The 17,362-nt window shown below is 48.6% G+C and overlaps 1 protein-coding gene across 2 annotated transcripts in view; it reads right to left on the bottom strand.

The window, feature by feature from the left end:
- The window catches only part of LOC137426438 (circadian locomoter output cycles protein kaput-like), a 225,003-nt gene extending 207,936 nt beyond the window's left edge, over window positions 1-17,067 (bottom strand). Inside the window, exons 1-2 of one of the 2 annotated variants that reach the window (XM_068114990.2) lie at window positions 16,732-17,067; window positions 16,174-16,310 (exon numbers count right to left, since the gene is read on the bottom strand). In XM_068114990.2, coding sequence (XP_067971091.1) covers window positions 16,174-16,223 — 50 coding nt within the window. In that variant the 5' untranslated portion in view covers window positions 16,224-16,310; window positions 16,732-17,067. Of the gene's footprint in view, window positions 1-16,173; window positions 16,311-16,731 lie in introns of those variants that run through there. The other variant, XM_068114981.2, reaches the window with a different exon arrangement.
- Window positions 17,068-17,362: the final 295 nt, after the last annotated feature.

The raw sequence follows: 17,362 nt of genomic DNA on the forward strand, positions 1-17,362 counted from the left end.
TACCTGCCTGTTGCTCAACCCTTTACCTGATTTGACCTACCTGCCTGTTGCTCAACCCTTTACCTGATTTGACCTACCTGCCTGTTGCTCAATGTGCCAGATTTAGTTTTTGTTTTTTTTCTGACTGAGTCACTCTTGAGTCGCTGCGCATTTTTTCTCTTTTATGTCTGATGTGTTCTGATTTTTGTTTCATGCATTGTGTTTCATATTTTTCCCAACGTTACACCACTTACCTATCTCACAGGTTCAGCATTCATCTCATCCATCATTTTTCCTCGATTCACATTTGGAATACCGTAGTTCATTTTACCTCACATTTAACACTGAAACACAGTGTACTAAATATTGATCAATGGGTCACCTTTGATCTGTCTACTCCCAGATTTTATGCAGCCCCAAAAGTGGGATATCAATGAATTTGTTTGGGACAAATTCAAATAGATAATTGATTACCGACTTTGTGGCTACCTTGTACATATACGTACGTGTTTGACAGTCAGGTTGAATGTAATTAGGAATGAAAAGGGTTAAGATTGCTTTGTTTAATTTGAAGGAATACACGTTTGACCATCCATCCATCCTAACTAATAATGCCAGGGTACCGTCAAATCTTCAAATTTACAATACCAGTACACCCACTCCCTATGGGAGCAACAGGAAGGGTCATGTATGTTATTATTCTCTCTGGGGTATATAGGTTACAGTAGATGTAGGCTCAGGTATGCAGGAGCAGCAGAGCAGAGCCGGGACCGTGCAGAGGGCAGAATGTCTGTGGTGGACGAGATAAGCATATAATGCCTCAAGGACGTTGGGATTCCTCCAGATTTCTTTCAGTTTCTTGTTAAACAGTCTGTTTGAACACCAAAACATCATACGTATTTGTGGTTTATAAATTTTTTTACTTCTGGTAGGCTTTCCACACAAAACGCCACAATAAGCTATTGATACACATTAACACAGCGTTTGTCCAAGGAGTAACAAGCCCTTGTGGAGAGGTGATTGTATTAGTATTAATATTGTTTTTTAATAACATGAATATTGTCGCGTTCCCGGGGTTAACACCCCTGGGGACGGATAGCCAAGCAAGCTTAACACTCCGAGGCATTCAGTCCAACTACTGTGGAGTTAATATGCACGGGGGGGGGGGGGGGGGGGTGAGGGTAGCGAAGCGAAGCTCTTACCTGTACAGATCCCACTGGACGTCTTCGACTCTGTTAATCAATTCAAACCGACACGGAATTAAAATGTAACAACAAAAATGTTTTACAAAATAATGCCAGGAAACAAAGAAATGCACAATAAAACTACGATTCCTAATTGAGGGACCCTCCACACGGACTCGTAAACAACACAAGTGGAAAATAACTGGAAAATAAATATGTGTGTGTGTGTGTGTGTGTGTGTGTGTGTGTGTGTGTGTGTGTGTGTGTGTGTGTGTGTGTGTACTTAGCTCTGGTCCCCTTGATCATCCCGGATCGTCACAGGCCTCCCCGCGTCCCTGCGCAGGAAAGTACACTGGTTGGCGCGAAGTCCGTGTGCGGGAACCAAGCCTTAGTGTGCTTTTTGTTCACCCGCCAGCCGCAGCACAGGTCGCCCAATCCGTCGCTCCACAAAGCACGCGGTCTCTCCAAACTCACACCGCACGGCACCCAGTCACCGCATGGCCAGCGCCAACGATCCAGGGAAAGGAAAATGCGGCCGCTCTAACTGATCGCCTGGACCAAGCAGAAAGAATGAAATGCGCGGATGCATCCGCCTTCCCCGAACACTAGGAACCGAGAAAGGACGTGCGGCTGCTGGTTCCGAAACCCCGAACCAAAGAGAAAAAATAAATGCGACTGTTTGCTTTCAATGTCCCTTATGCAAGAGCATTGTATATGCGACCGTTCACAGTGAAATCCAAGGCCGATAGAGGGAAGATGTCGGGACAGAGTCTTTTGTTCCCAAGGCTCTTAAGTCATCCGATGATGTCCGTGCATGCTCCAATCAGCGAGTCAATCTCCTCGCTCTATGGTACCGGACCAATCACTGCTCTTCGGGGCGTGGCCTCATGGACCTGCCTGCTACATGTTGCGATGTTGTGACTGGTGGCACCAGCGGTATTGTTCATTGTCTTGGTTCTGGTTATTTTATTTAGTGTTATAATGCACGCCAATTGCTTGGCTTGGCTATGTGTGTGTAGTGCATTGTTATAAGGAACAAAGGGAAAAGTACAGAGGCGATTTACATACAGGGGATTTACCATTAATCCCTAACTAATTAACATTACCCCACCCCTCATCATGTGGACAAAGATACACTTCCATAACATCCGGTCCAACTTATGTAAATAAAGATGGCTACACGGCATTCGGAGCATGGTACCTATATAATTATACCTGGCTCTAAGGTAATCCATTGCTTACGTAACATATGTTACATACATACATACGTAACATACATAAACGTAACATTATTATGCTATTATCATAAGTGTTGTTATTACCCTCACTAAAGGGGAGAGGGTAATGATTGCATTTGAGTCAGTTTGTCTGTTTGTCTGTGTCTGTCTATTTGTTTGTCCGCACAGAATAAATATGATTTCCTCTGCAACCGTTTGTCCGATTGACAGGAAATGTTCACCATAGGTACACCTCCCCCTGTAGATTTTTTTAATGATAATTATGACGTCATAGGTCACGTGGTGCAGGCGCCATCTTGGAAAAACCGAAAATTTTTGCACCTCTGTATCTCCAAAAGTGCTGCACAGAAAAAAATCCAGACATGGCTCATTGTAAAGAACTCTCCATGGGGAATAAAATATGGTAATGATGATGTCATAGGTGCCTTCATTGTGACGTCATAATTCGACACGTACAAAACTTCATCCGATCAAGATGAAATTCCTTGAGTGTCATCTATGGATAAATTGGTGGAGAAAAAAAAATGATGATGTCATCAGTCACGTGGTTCGACCACCATGTTTGCTTTACCATAAAAGCCTTTGAAATCACTAAAAACACGTCCTGGCGAGGGTCTGTAATCTCTGATTGCTCTTTCTTGTTACTTTTGTTTTTAGTAGAGGCCTTGGAAAAATGCCACGGTTAGCTCTTTTAACATGCATATACACCTTAACATGGCTTGCATCCAAGACAGAAAAAACTCCTTGGGGAGGGGGCAAATTAAGTTGCTATAACCTCCATCATGCGACCCTTAGACCTCCTATCAAGTTTGGCTGAGATGGGATAAGTAACAACCGAATGTATCATGGTCAGACAGACGGACACCAAATTGCGTATTTTAATATTATTGTCCTGTCACCCACGATTAAGACTGCCGGATGACGAATAGCCAAACGTTTTTACTCCCAAGGCGACCTCCCAAATTTTTGGTGGTTATGAACACACGCGAGATGGAGGCTGCGAGACGTTTACCTTAACGAAAAGGAAAGAAAACATGGGTTTATTCCCGAACCCACAAATGAAAGAACCACCTTTAGAGGCCATTTTTCCAAGCAGGCACTTTTTCTTTTTCGGGCACTGTGGAGTGTGGTCCCCTTTTTTGGGGCAATGTTTTATGGCCGGATGCCCTTCCTACCGCCAACCCTGTTGGTCGCCTCTTGCGACACACAGGGAATTACCAGTGAGCTGGTACTCAATTTGCGAACCTCGGAAGGATGACAGGCTGAATCAACCCCCCTGGCATTAATCCAGCGATCGACCGGGATTCAAACCCAGGATCCCAGGATCCCAAGCTGGCACCCTAACCGCTAAGCCAACACCAGGCTCGAACATGACAATGAAAGATGCAACAATAATGATTTTAATGAAAATAAACCAAGGAATAAAATAAATGCTGAGGTAAACTAAAATTCTCGACTGTGAAGTACCTCCACACGGTTTCGAACATGCACACAGGAAAACGATAATGAAAGTAAAAAGAAATCCCCTTTCAGCACTTAGCTGGTCCCAATAGGTCCTTTTAGGAGCTTGGCGGCTGTAGCCACTCGCGCGGGAAGCGCTCCAAAAATGGCGACGGCCCGAAAGCGCCAAGCGCTTTTGGCTCCCTCGGCAGGAGGCGAATCCCGAAGACGATTTCCCTCTCCAATTGTGGCAATGCAGTCAAAACCAACAAATGCGTAAAAACAGGTAGCTGCTCCTTAGAGTACACCATGCACTCCAAAAGGCAAAAAGCCCCCCAAAGCTTTCACAGAAATCGCACCAACACAATGAAGAGAAAATGGCCAACGTCTTGTCCAGCAAGATCGACTGATCGAGAGATTCTTCTTATTCACTCCTGAGAGCCAATCGTCTCGTTTGGCTCCAGTTCGCCCCGCCCACATCCCCCTGTTGAATCACATCCCTCGGGGAGTGGCCTCACGGCTTTTCCTGACCGCCCATTTCTCCGCTTCTCATGGGTGGGCTTTCGTCTATTAGGCCCTTTGGGCGGGGCTTAGTCCGGAAACCTGTCTGCATGCAGTTGGCAGTTATTGTTGTTGTTGTTTAAGGGAAGTTGTGAATGGCGGCCTTGACCGCAAAAACGTGAGGGTGTGGTGCTGTGCACACACGACTCGATTGCCAGAGAGGTAGGCCACAACGCGTTGATACAAAAAGAGTCATTATTCAGAGCTCGCACTTCAGCACTGGGCGGGCTCGAGCTTAGAGCCCGCATATATGTCCCGAGGCCACGCCTTGCCCCGGGGCGTGGCCGACCGGCCGAAAGGCGGGGCATGCATTTCAGTTCCCCGCCTGGACGCTCGCGCCACCCACTGGTGCGCGGAATTATTGTCCCTTGTGCCCACCACACGCGCCCCCCCAGAATTCCCGCGCACCTGAAGGGTGAGCTTGCGGGGAAGCCGGATGATCCGGCCGAAATGCCCCCTGGCGATGCGTGCAGGGCTGGGGGATAGCGGGACAGCGGGGCGGGGGGTGCCGGGGGTCTGACCGCCGGGGGCGGCCTCGACGCGGAGGCAGAGCTGCTTGCAGGGGGTGGTCCAGATCGAGGTGGGCCGCCTTGAGGCGGTCCACGGAGATACGATCCGGGGCACCGCCGATGTCGACGGTGAAATATTTGTCCCCGGTCTCCAGCACGCGGAAGGGCCCGTCGTACGGGGGCCGTAGCGGTGCCCGGTGGGCCTCATGCCAGACGAAGACGTACTCCGCCGTGCGAAGCTCCGGGGCGATGTGGGAGGACGGGCATCCGTGGTGTGCCGTCGGCACCAGGGCGAACCTCCGGGCGGTCTCCTGCAGGGTGGAGCCCTCGGGGAGTGGCCTCATGGCTTTTCCTGACCGCCCATTTCTCCGCTTCTCATGGGTGGGCTATATTGCGTCATGGATAGTTGGGGATAAATTGTGCCGCGGACCAAGGAGCCGTGGAGTCGGGGATAAATTTGCCCGGTACCCGCAGTGGTTGCCCGAAGACCAGCTCCGCCGAAGACGCGCGCAGGTCGTCCTTGGGTGCCATCCTGAGGCCCAGCAGGACCCAGGGGAGCCTGTCGGCCCAGCTGCCATCGCGGAGGCTGGCCCGGAGCGCGGCCTTCATCGAGCGATGAAAGCGCTCGCACAGGCCATTGGCCTGGGGGTGGTAGGCCGTGGTGCGGTGCAGTTTTACGCCGAGCCCTTGCGCCACCATGCCCCAGAGCTCCGAGGTGAACTGGGGGCCACGGTCGGACGAGATGTCCGAGGGGGCGCCGAACCGGGCAACCCAAGTGGCGATGAAGGCTTGCGCCACATCCGCCGCAGACATCGCCGCCAATGGCACGGCCTCCGGCCACCGTGTGGTGCGGTCCACCATGGTGAGGAGGGGGGTGAACCCCCGCGAGGGGGGCAGAGGTCCCACCAAGTCGATGCGGACATGGTCGAACTGACGCTCGGGCACCGTAAATGGGGCCAACGGGGCCTGGGTGTGGCGGTGGACCTTTGCGCGCTGGCACGCGAGGCACGTCCTGGCCCAGTCGCGGACGTCCTTCCTGTGGCCATGCCAGACGAACTTCGCCGCGACGAGCTTCTGGGAGGCCTTCATGCCCGGGTGGGACAGGCCGTGGATGGCGTCGAAAACCCGGCGCTGCCAGCCAGCGGGCACGATGGGGCGAGGCCGGCCGAGGCTGACGTCGCACAGGAGGGCCGCGCCCGCGACGTCGAACGGCACCTCGGTGACGCGGAGGCCTGTGACGGCGGTCCGCAAGGCCTGGATGCCGGGGTCGGTGGTCTGGTCCTCCGCCATCCGGGCATAGTCGATCCCGAGGTGGACCGCGTGCGTGACGGACCGGGAAAGACAATCCGCCACCCGGTTGTCTTTACCCCGCGACGGGACGGATGTCCATCGTGTACTCGGACACGGCAGAGAGGGGACGCTGCTGCCGTGCCCACCATGGCTCGGCAACCTTGGCCATCGCGAACACAAGGGGCTTGTGGTCGACGAAAGCTGTGAACGGGCGGCCCTCGAGCAGATGGCGGAAGTGTCGGACCGCCAGTTGGAGCCCAAGCAGCTCGCGGTCGAAGGTGCTGTAGTGGCGTTCGTGCGGGCGAAGCTGCCGGCTAAAAAACGCCAGCGGCTGCCAAGCACCACGCACCCACTGCTTGTGCACCGCACCCACCGCGTAGTCTGACGCGTCGGTGGTGAGGGCGATCGGTGCATCGGGCGCCGGGTGCGCCAGCATGGTGGCGTTGGCCAGGGCCAGCTTTGCGCCTGCAAATGCCGCGGCCATCGGCCCCGACCAGGTGATGTCACCTTTGCCCAGCTTGCCCCGGAGGGCCTCGTGCAGGGGGCGGAGGAGCTGGGCGACGTGGGGCACGAAGCGGTGGTAAAGATTTACCATGCCCAGGAACTCCTGGAGCCCCTTGATCGTGCGGGGGCGCGGGAAATCCCTGACCACCTCCACCTTGGCCGGTAAATGGACGGCCCCATGCCTGGTGATGCGGTGCCCCAAGAAGTCGATGGCGGCGACGCCGAAACGGCACTTTGCGGGGTTGATGATCAGGCCATGCTGGCCCAGGCATTCGAAAAGCGTGCGGAGGTGGAGCAGGTGCTCCTCCCGGGACGCGCTCGCGACTAGAATGTCGTCCAGGTAGACATAGATGAAAGGTAAGTCACGCAAGACGCTGTCCATGAGCCGTTGGAACGCCTGGGCCGCATTCTTCAACCCAAAAGGCATTCGCAGGAACTCAAAGAGGCCGAAAGGGGTGATGACTGCCGTCTATGGGACATCGTCCGGTTGGACGGGGACCCGGTGGTAGCGCCGGATGAGGTCCACCTTGGAGAACACGGTCGTGTTTGCCACCCAGGCGGAAAAGTCCTGGATATGCGGGACCGGGTAGCAGTCGGGGGTGGTGGCATCATTGAGCCGGCGGTAGTCACCGCACGGCCGCCATCCTCCGCCGGGCTTCGGCACAATGTGCAGAGGAGAAGCCCAAGCGCTGTTGGAGCGCCGTACGATCCCCAGCCGTTCCAGTGTGGCAAACGCCACTTTTGCCACGGCGAGCTTCGTGGGGTCGAGTCGGCGTGCCCAGGCATAGACCGGCGGCCCAACCGTGGGGATATGGTGCTCCACCCCGTGTTTGACGGCCACCGCTGAGAAGGTGGGCCGCGTGAGGGCCGGGAAACTGGCGAGGAGGCGGGTAAACTCGTCCGCTGCCGGAAGCGTGCAGACTAACCTCGCCGGGACGGAACCTTTCAGCAAGCCGCTTGGCAAGCCGCTCGGTGAGCTGCTCAGCGAGCTGCTCAACGAGCCGCTCAGCGAACAAGCGAGCGAGCTGAAGGTTTCGGCCTGGACGAGACGTCTGCGCTTAACGTCGACCAACAGCCCATGTGCACATAGGAAGTCCGCGCCGAGCAGGGCCATTGGCACGCTGGCGGTAACGAACGACCATTGAAAGCACTGTCCTCCGAACCGCAGTGAGAGGCAATGCTTCCCGAATATGCGGATGGGTGTACCGTTGGCGGCAAGCAAAGCGGGGCCCCGGCCCGCGGCTTGCTTGTCGGACGTGGAGGCAGGGAGCACGCTTACCTGCGCTCCTGTGTCGCAAAGAAAACGGCGCCCGGTCAAGGTGTCCGTGATGAACAGGAGGCTGCCGGAATGGCCGACGCTCATGGCCGCATGTGAGCGCCGGTCGTTTCCCGACCTGTCAAACGAAACACGGCGGGCGGCACGTTTTAACCTTGCGGCGGAACCTGGCATGGTAGTAGCGCCAGGCTTGCGGCAGTGGCCCCCGCGGCGGCCATGTCGGCGGCGGTGGTGGTGGTGGCGGTAGTGGGCGGGGCATAGCAGCGGCCATGAGGGAAGCAGGGGGCGCTGTAGCCGCTGCGCCGGGATCCACTACTGCCGCACCGTACACCGACCGCGTGTCGCAGGCCGCAAAATACTTGTCGGCCTCTCCAGCCAGGGTGCGGGGTTCCGTTATTTTGGAACCGGCCAGCGCGAGGCGCACCTGTACAGGTAGCTGGCGTAGGAAAAGTGCTCGGAATAAGAAATCCGGGCGCCGGTCTCCAAGCAGCGACAGCATGAAATCCATCCAGACGGATGGTCGTGTGTCGCCGAGGGTGGGAAGGTCCAGGAGGCGGTCAGCACATTCGACCTCTGTGAGCCCGAACGTGGCGAGGAGGAGACGTTTGAGTGCCTCGTACTTGTGGTCGCCCGGCAGGCGCCGAAGGATGGACACGACGCGGGCGGCAGTGCCGGGCCCGAGGGCGGCGACCACGTGGTAGTACCGGGTCTCGTCCGCCGTGATGCCCCGGAGCTGAAATTGAGCTTCGGCCTGCACAAACCAAACGTCGGCTTGCGCTTCCCAAAACTCCGGGAGGTTGATTGCGATGGCGTTGGTAGCCATGGCGCGTTCGGGGGTCAGCAACGGCTGAACCAATCAGGGTCACCAGTGTGGTGCTGTGCACACACGACTCGATTGCTAGAGAGGTAGGCCACAACGCGTTGATACAACAAGAGTCTTTATTCAGAGCTCGCACTTCAGCACTGGGCGGGCTCGAGCTTAGAGCCCGCATATATGTCCCGAGGCCACGCCTTACCCCCGGGCGTGGCTGATCGGCCGAAAGGTGGGGCATGCATTTCAGTTACCTGCCTGGACGCTCGCGCCACCCACTGGTGCGCGGAATTATTGTCCCTTGTGCCCGTCACAAGGGGATATATTAGAGGGGAAAACAACACCACCACTCCCCCTCCCCCCTATGTGGTGAACACATAAACAACCTTGAGTTACAGTTTCCCGGCATACTTATTGTCCCTACTTATTGTACATGCTATTTCCTATACAATGACACCTTCCCTACGGTATCCTTGCACCTACCCCCATAAACGCAACATTATGATTGGTAGAGTGTAAGGGGGGGAAATCACCTTGCATCATTACGATCATTTCTGTTCTCAAAATTTTCATGTCAAAAGGTTGTTTAATGGTGACCCTCCAATAGAAGATAACATTGAAAACACTTTCAACAAGAATCTTGGCAATTGCTTTACTGTGCGCCACATAATTGCTATCACGGAGCTGTTTTCATTTATGTTTTTATTTTTGGTAGTTTTACAGTAACTAGGGCATTGCCCGTACTATATCTATATCTAAAATTATATCCCCCCCCTCTATTTACATGAAATGGTTTGGTCCAAAGCGAACGGCTTGCGAGTACGGTGACAATCCCCCCCCTCTATTTACATGCAATGGTTTGGTCCGAAGCGAACGGCTTCCGGAGTTTGGTAAAGAAATCGCCATCGCGTGCACAAACGCGCAGGAAAGCGAATGAATCGCAAATGCGGTTTTATTAGTTTTAAAACATAGTTTAACGCCAACATAGTTTGCAAACGTGAAATAAATGAATACGCTCTCAAATGTGCCATCCGAGGCAGAGTGTGTCCTCCACGTTCGGCACACGCGATCGTTCGCTGCTCTCTGATTGGTTGAATCGTTTTTTGGACATAGCTCGGTAAGTAATTGTCCGATTAATATGAAACCTTGAAAAGGCACATCCTCGGGTCCCCAGCAATATACCTGGCAAGTTTCAAGTATATCGGACCGGTAGTTGTCGAGAAACAGCGGTCACAGACAAACAAACAAACGTACAGACGTACAGAGATTACTGGAATTATAGATAGACTAGGGCATGCCCGTACTATATATAAGCTAGGACGTGCCCGTACGTGGGTGCCCGTTCCTTGCCAAAAAAAAAAAAAAAAAAAAACATGAATGGTTTGGTCCATTCGCAACGACCACAGAACCCCCCCCTCTATTTACATGCAATGGTTTGGTCCAAAGCGAACGGTTTGGTCCATTCGATGTGATTCGATGATTCGATGTGAATGGTTTGGTCCATTCGCAACGACCACAGAACCCCCCCCCTCTATTTACATGAATGGTTTGGTCCATTCGCAAAGCCAAAGCGAACGACCACAGAACCCCCCCCCCCCCCTCTATTTACATGAATGGTTTGGTCCATTCGCAAAGCCAAAGCGAACGACCACAGAACCCCCCCCCCCCCCCCCCCTCTATTTACATGAATGGTTTGGTCCATTCGCAACGGCAAAGCGAACGGCGAACGGCTAAATCGCCATAGCTCGGTAAGTACTTGTCCGATTAATTTCAAACCTTGAAAAGGCACATCCTCGGGTCCCCAGCAATATACCTGGCAAGTTTCAAGTATATCGGACCGGTAGTTGTCGAGAAACAGCGGTCACAGACAAACAGACAAACGTACAAACGTACAAACGTACAGACAGAGATTACTGGAATTATAGATAGATTAGGCAGCACTGATTAACCTTCACTGAAATTGAGAAAATAGAATGTGGGCATACAGTCAATCACTCACATGAAACTGAGTAAAACACCCACTATTGTTTTTTTTAAATGATGCTTTGTAAAACTTTCAAACACTAATATAATTTGTTGTTACTGAAATCATTTATTATCATTATTGTATTGTAATATTACCATCAAACCAACTGGCCCAACTTGCTTGATTATAATTATTGTATAATCATGTAAGTACTTGGGGTTGGGCTGCAGGCGAATATGTGTTTGGGATGGAGGGAAAAAAGCCTGACCCAGTTTCCCAGGCGCCGAGAAAATTAGCCGGCTCAGGGAACAACCAACTGCCCCACTCTGAGCCTTTATTCTCTTTGACATTCACTCTGATCGCTTTGTCTTGTTCAAATCCTGCGATTCTGCTCTGTTCCCTCACATATTCTCTTTCTCAGTTTAAAATATTAATACTGCCAGTGCCCTTCAGTTCCCTATCACCTTCTATCCCATACCTTAATTTATTCACAGAACAAAGAATCTCACCTTTTTTCCCCCCTTTTCAATGCTTTACAAATCTCTTTAATTTGATTTGTATTCTTAATTCTGTTTACTCGATCTGTATAATGGCAGGACCATTATTGAGCTACTTGTCCACTGGAAAAAGCTGAAGTATTGCAATCTAACCTAAAACGCCAGGCAATCCCTTCTCCAACACACATAACATTACATGAATGTGATGACAAGTACAGCAACTGACCACACAGGATAGGAGAAAACAAATACTGAACAGACTGTATGAACAAGGCAAACAGGCATTATTGGTTAAGTTAAGATATTAAGTTAAGCTTAAAAATTAAATTAAGAGAGCAAATGACCTATTGCCATTGCATTTAATTTTAAAAATGCATTCCTGACAAGCATGAATGCCCATTCCGCCTGGAAAGATGATGTGCAATCTTTTATGGTGCAAGTACCAACATGTTTTTTACGGCATAGCCCCTAGGACAAAGCCGTCTAGAACAGTGTTTGTCCGTCCATATGTATGTGTGTCCCCTCAAACGTATACCAATCAGAGCTGAGGATCTGGTCACATGACAGGGTGATGTGATTACGTCTGATGTCGCTACGGCGTACAACGGCTGACTCCACACTCCGCCATTTTCATTTCTATGCCGTTCAGGCCAGACATATCGTCGAACCTGTCATATATCACAATCGCCATGCTCTACCTTTACGCTTTTCATTCAGTGTGAAACACAAACAAACCGATTGTTAAAATCATCATCAAATATCAAAAGCATCGATGCTACGAATCTTCCAACGACACAGTACGTATAGGCCTTAGGCTTCATGCCTTCATGCCTCACCTTCAGGCCGCTTCTGAAAAATTAGTCCAGGTTTCTTAATACAGTAGTATTGTTTTCGTAATAATAATAGCGTTAATACTAATAATATAGTAAATATAATCGTAACACTGTAATCCCTTTGTCGTTATTGCAAAGTTTCTAGATTGAAGCGGTGTATGGTTCATGAATCAATGATAAGCGGTGTACGGTACTAATAACCGCAGAAGTAAGGAATTTTCCTCGGTTTTTTGATAGTAATATCATTTTCAGAATAATGATACCGTAACGTTAATATTATAGTAAATCTAATCGTAACACTAATCCCTTCGTAGTGACTACAACGTTGCTGGAGGTTAAAATATATCATTATCTACATATTAAAATAGCGGCAGTTTTGTGTCCTTCCGTCATGCTTCTGTGTGTTTTGTGTTTTGTGTCCTTCATTACGTCTATGGTGTCATTATTGGGTACGGCGGCATACGGCAGCTGACCCCACCAAGCGACATTATAATTAACTAGGGCATGCCCGTACTATATATAAGCTAGGACGTGCCCGTACGTGGGTGCCCGTTCCTTGCAAAAAAAAAAAAACTGCAAAAAAAAAAAAAACTGCAAAAAAAAAACAATGGTTTGGTCCATTCGCAACGACCACAGAACCCCCCCCCCCCCCTCTATTTACATGAATGGTTTGGTCCATTCGCAAAGCCAAAGCGAACGACCACAGAACCCCCCCCCTCTATTTACATGAATGGTTTGGTCCATTCGCAAAGCCAAAGCGAACGACCACAGAACCCCCCCCCCCCCCTCTATTTACATGAATGGTTTGGTCCATTCGCAACGGCAAAGCGAACGGCGAACGGCTAAATCGCCATAGCTCGGTAAGTACTTGTCCGATTAATTTCAAACCTTGAAAAGGCACATCCTCGGGTCCCCAGCAATATACCTGGCAAGTTTCAAGTATATCGGACCGGTAGTTGTCGAGAAACAGCGGTCACAGACAAACGTACAGACGTACAGACGTACAGAGATTACTGGAATTATAGATAGATAAGCCGTACAGGCCAAACATGTTGTCGAAGCGGTTGATCCTGTCGTCAAAGTGGTCGAACCTGTCTTGTGTTTTTACACACGGCCAGCTCTACGTTGCAGCGAGTAGAGTACTATGGCTACGCCGCTGTTAGATTTTCGATCTTGTTTTTAACAATACACTCACAGAAATTTGAAATCCAATTGCTGTAGTGCAGTAGTCACCATTGAACTTAGCCCAAAACAGGGGCTTATGGATTGGGTCTCGTCCGTCCATGTGTCTGTCTGTCCGCAACCATATCTCAGACATGTATGGACCGCTTTTGTTCATACTTGGCACAAAAGCAATAGATGATGGTATACATATGCACGTCATTTTGTTTCGCCATTTGATCAAAGATGGCCGAATGGCTGCCATTTTAGTTGTATAAACCTGATGTTGAACACGTCGTCAACCATTTCTCGTACATGCATTTACCGATCTTGTTCAAACCTGGCACACAGATTACGAAATATGGCTTACATATGCAGGTCATTGTGTTTCGAGATCAGGTCCAAGATGGCTGACTAGCGGCAATTTCGTTACTTAAACGTGTCCCCAACCATTTACCGATCTTGTTAAAACCTGGCACACAGATAACGAATGAAGGCTTACATATGCAGGTCATTGTGCTTCGAGATCAAATCCAAGATGGCTGACTAGCGGCTATTTTGTTACTTAAACGTGCCCCCAACTATTTCTCAGACATACATGGACCAATTTTGTTTGAACTTGGCAAAAAGATAATACATAAGAGTATACATAAGCAGAAGATTGGGTTTCGCAATTTAATCAAAATGGCCGACTGGCAGCCATTGGTGTTCTTTGTTTTTGCAATCTGATCAAAGATCGCTGAGTGGTGGCCAGCTAAAGACTCTGAGAGCATGAGGCAAACCGTTCTGAGAGCACGAGGCAAACTCAAATGATTTATGTGGAGCATTAGCTCCAGCATGACTAGAGTCCTTTGAGTCTTCAACCCTTGTAATGTGACGTATGCACATGCTTTGACTTTTTTCACATTTTCTTGAGTTACAGCCTGAATTTAAAATGGATTAATGTAAGATTTTTTTTTTGTCATTGATATATGCATATTACCCCATAATGTCAAAGTGGAATTTAAAAAAAAAGTTCTTACAAAATTATTTAAAATGAAAAACTAAAATGTCTCAGGTCAATAAGTATTCAACTCCTTTGCCATGACATTCCAATTTGAGCTCAGGTGCATCCAATTTCCTTTGATCATCCTTGAGATGTCGCGACAACTTGATTGGAGGCCACTTGTGGCCAATTCAATTGATTGGACATGACGTAGAAAGAAACACCGCTTTTTATAAAAGGTCCTATACAAGGTCCCACCGTTGACAGTGCATGTTGGAGCAGAAACTCTGCCATGAAGTCCAAGGAACTGTCCATGGAACTCCAAGATAGAATTATGAGGATGCATAGATCTGGGGAAGGGTATAAAACAATTTCTAGAGTGTTGAAGGTTCCCAAGAGCCCAGTGAGCTCCATCATTTGGAAATGGAAAGAATATAGAACTACCCAGACTCTTCCTAGAGATAGCTGTCCAACCAAACTGAACATCCAGGCAAGAACGACCTTGGTCAGGAAGATGAGCAAGAACCCAATGACCACTCTGACAGAACTACAGAGTTCCTTGGCTGAGATGGGATAACGTACCAGAAGGACACCAGTCTCTGCAGCACTTCACAACTCTAGGCTTTATGGGAGAGTGGCCAGACTGAATCCACTCCTGAGAAAAAGACACATGACAGCACGCATGGAGTCTGCAAGAAGGCAAATGAAAGACTCTGAGAGCACGAGGCAAACAATTCTGTGGTCTGATGAGATAGATGAAAATTGAACTCTTTGGCCTGAATGCAAAGTGCTACATGTGGTGGAAAGTGGACACAGCTCATCACCCATCAAACAACATCCTTATCGAGAAGCATATTGGTGTCAGCATCATGCTATGGGGATGCTTTTCAGTGAGACTTGGAAGGATAGAGGGAACAATGAATGGAGCCAAATTCAGGCAAATCCTTGAGGAGAACCTGCTTCAGAGTGCAAAACACCTTCGACTGTGGCAAAGATTTATGGTCAAACAGGACAATGACCCCACGCATACAGCTAAACCAACACTGGAATGGCTTCAGAACAAGAATATGAAAGTCCTTGAGTGGTCCTGACAAAGCCCAGACTTGAATCCCATTGAGATTCTGTGGAAAGACTTGAAGATTGCTGTTCACCGACGCTCCCCATCCAACTTGGCAGAGCTTGAGCAAATCTGCAAGGAAGAATGGGAGAAACTCCCCAAATCCAGATGTGCAAAACTGATACAGACACACCAAAGAAGACTCAAAGCTGTAATCGCTGCCGAAGGCGCTTCTATAACATATTGACTCAGGGGGTTGAATAGTTATGTAAATTAGATATTTTTGTATTTCATTTTTAATTATTTTGTAAAGATTTTCAAAAAAAAATTAAACTTTGACATTATGGAGTATTTTGTGTAGATCAGTGACAAAAAAAACTCAATTGAATCCATTTTTAATTCAGGCTGTAACATAACGAAATATGAGGATGACACTTTGTGAGGATGGCACCATATTTATATAATGTTTAAAATTATGATGGACTGGTTTGATAATTTTAAAATCGATTAAATGACAGAATAATAAAAGGTGCACTAAACAGTTATTGTGTCATACTTGTATATTATCATACTTGTATGATTTAAAGTAATCATAGCCCATGTCCTAAGGACTATAACTGCTGACACATTGTAAGTATGTGCAGAATTAAGAAAACATTGAAATTGTATCCTTTAATTTATGTGGCACTTTGCACGCCATTTTGCTCTCATGATATTCGGATCATTGCAATAACTACAGTAGGATTGCCACGGATCAATCATACAATCACACATGGCAAATTCGGTGAGCAATGCATTTGGCAGATGTTACTTGCAATGTAATGTACACTTAGCAATCACCCGCTTGGGAAAGCAAAGAAGTACTGTTAATGTGTTCCTTACCTGAAATGCAAAAATACATCGTTGGCCGGCTCTTGCAGTTCCTCGTCCATCTTGAGGGCGGTGCATTGGGCCCATTCGCACAAGCACCAGGGAACAAAAAAGTGCAACAACTTCGCACCTCCACAGCAACAGGAGCCCTGTGAATTCAGTGACGTTCTTGAGATAAATCAGTAATTTCAAACCATGTCCTGCAGGAAATTGAAGACTTCCATAGAATCCATGAGGCAAACAAGCGTCTTCAAATGTTTTCTCCTTTCAACAATCCCTCCTTTTCATCAAGCTCTTTCAGGTGCGTTTCTTAATAAATCTTCTTCTGAAGTCCTTCTATTCCCAATAAATTCCTTTGAAATCAATTTGACTTTTTGAGGAAACTTCAGTCTTCGGTAAATCCCTTCATGTCTGTCTTCTGCCTTGACACTTGGTTTTTTATTTTAATGAAGGGAACTTAGTTGATTCACATTAGTTCAACTGATACTGTATTTCAAAACAATCTGTTATAACTCACTTCAAATGATATACTACTCAGCGCAGTGCCAGAAGAGAAGGAAATAACAATACCAGATTTTGCTGGATCCCCAAAGCCTCAACTTTGTCGTTTGTTCTGTTCTCCCACTTTTTAGAAATCCTCCAGTCTGTCTTCTTTCAACTCCAAACTCTTTTCGCTTGCCTCTCTTCCTGCACACTCTAGCGTATGACAAACAAGCAATTTCCATCACAAGAACGCATTATCCGATCAGGGCGGGATTTTGCCCCGGTGACCCACCCATTGTGGCATGGAATCTAGGCAGCGATTCAAGTGTGCCAGTTTAGTAAACCTCTGTATCATTACCTTCACCACACATCATCATGGATCGTGTAGCCCATTGGCAGACAAATTCAAACTATAAGAATTCTGCCTTTTTTCCTTTGGTTAAATTGTGACAACCGAGAATAAGGCAATACGCGTCTTGGCAAGGTACACTTATGGGAATTTTATAGCCATACAGAGCAACTACTTTGTTCCAAACAGAACAATCTATTACTCGACCGTGTTAACAAAATTAATGTAAAATTCATCATTAAAAATGTTGTCTTTGATACAAATAGTTCCACGATTAATTCTTGCATACAAAAATAATTCCTTATGGATGCAAAGTTTATATCAACACCAGTCTTAGATTTTTTTTTTTTTTCCTCGATCAACAACAAA

Source organism: Myxine glutinosa, chromosome 1 (genome assembly GCF_964187855.1).
Source record: "Myxine glutinosa chromosome 1, kmMyxGlut1.1, whole genome shotgun sequence".
Taxonomy (NCBI): domain Eukaryota; kingdom Metazoa; phylum Chordata; class Myxini; order Myxiniformes; family Myxinidae; genus Myxine; species Myxine glutinosa.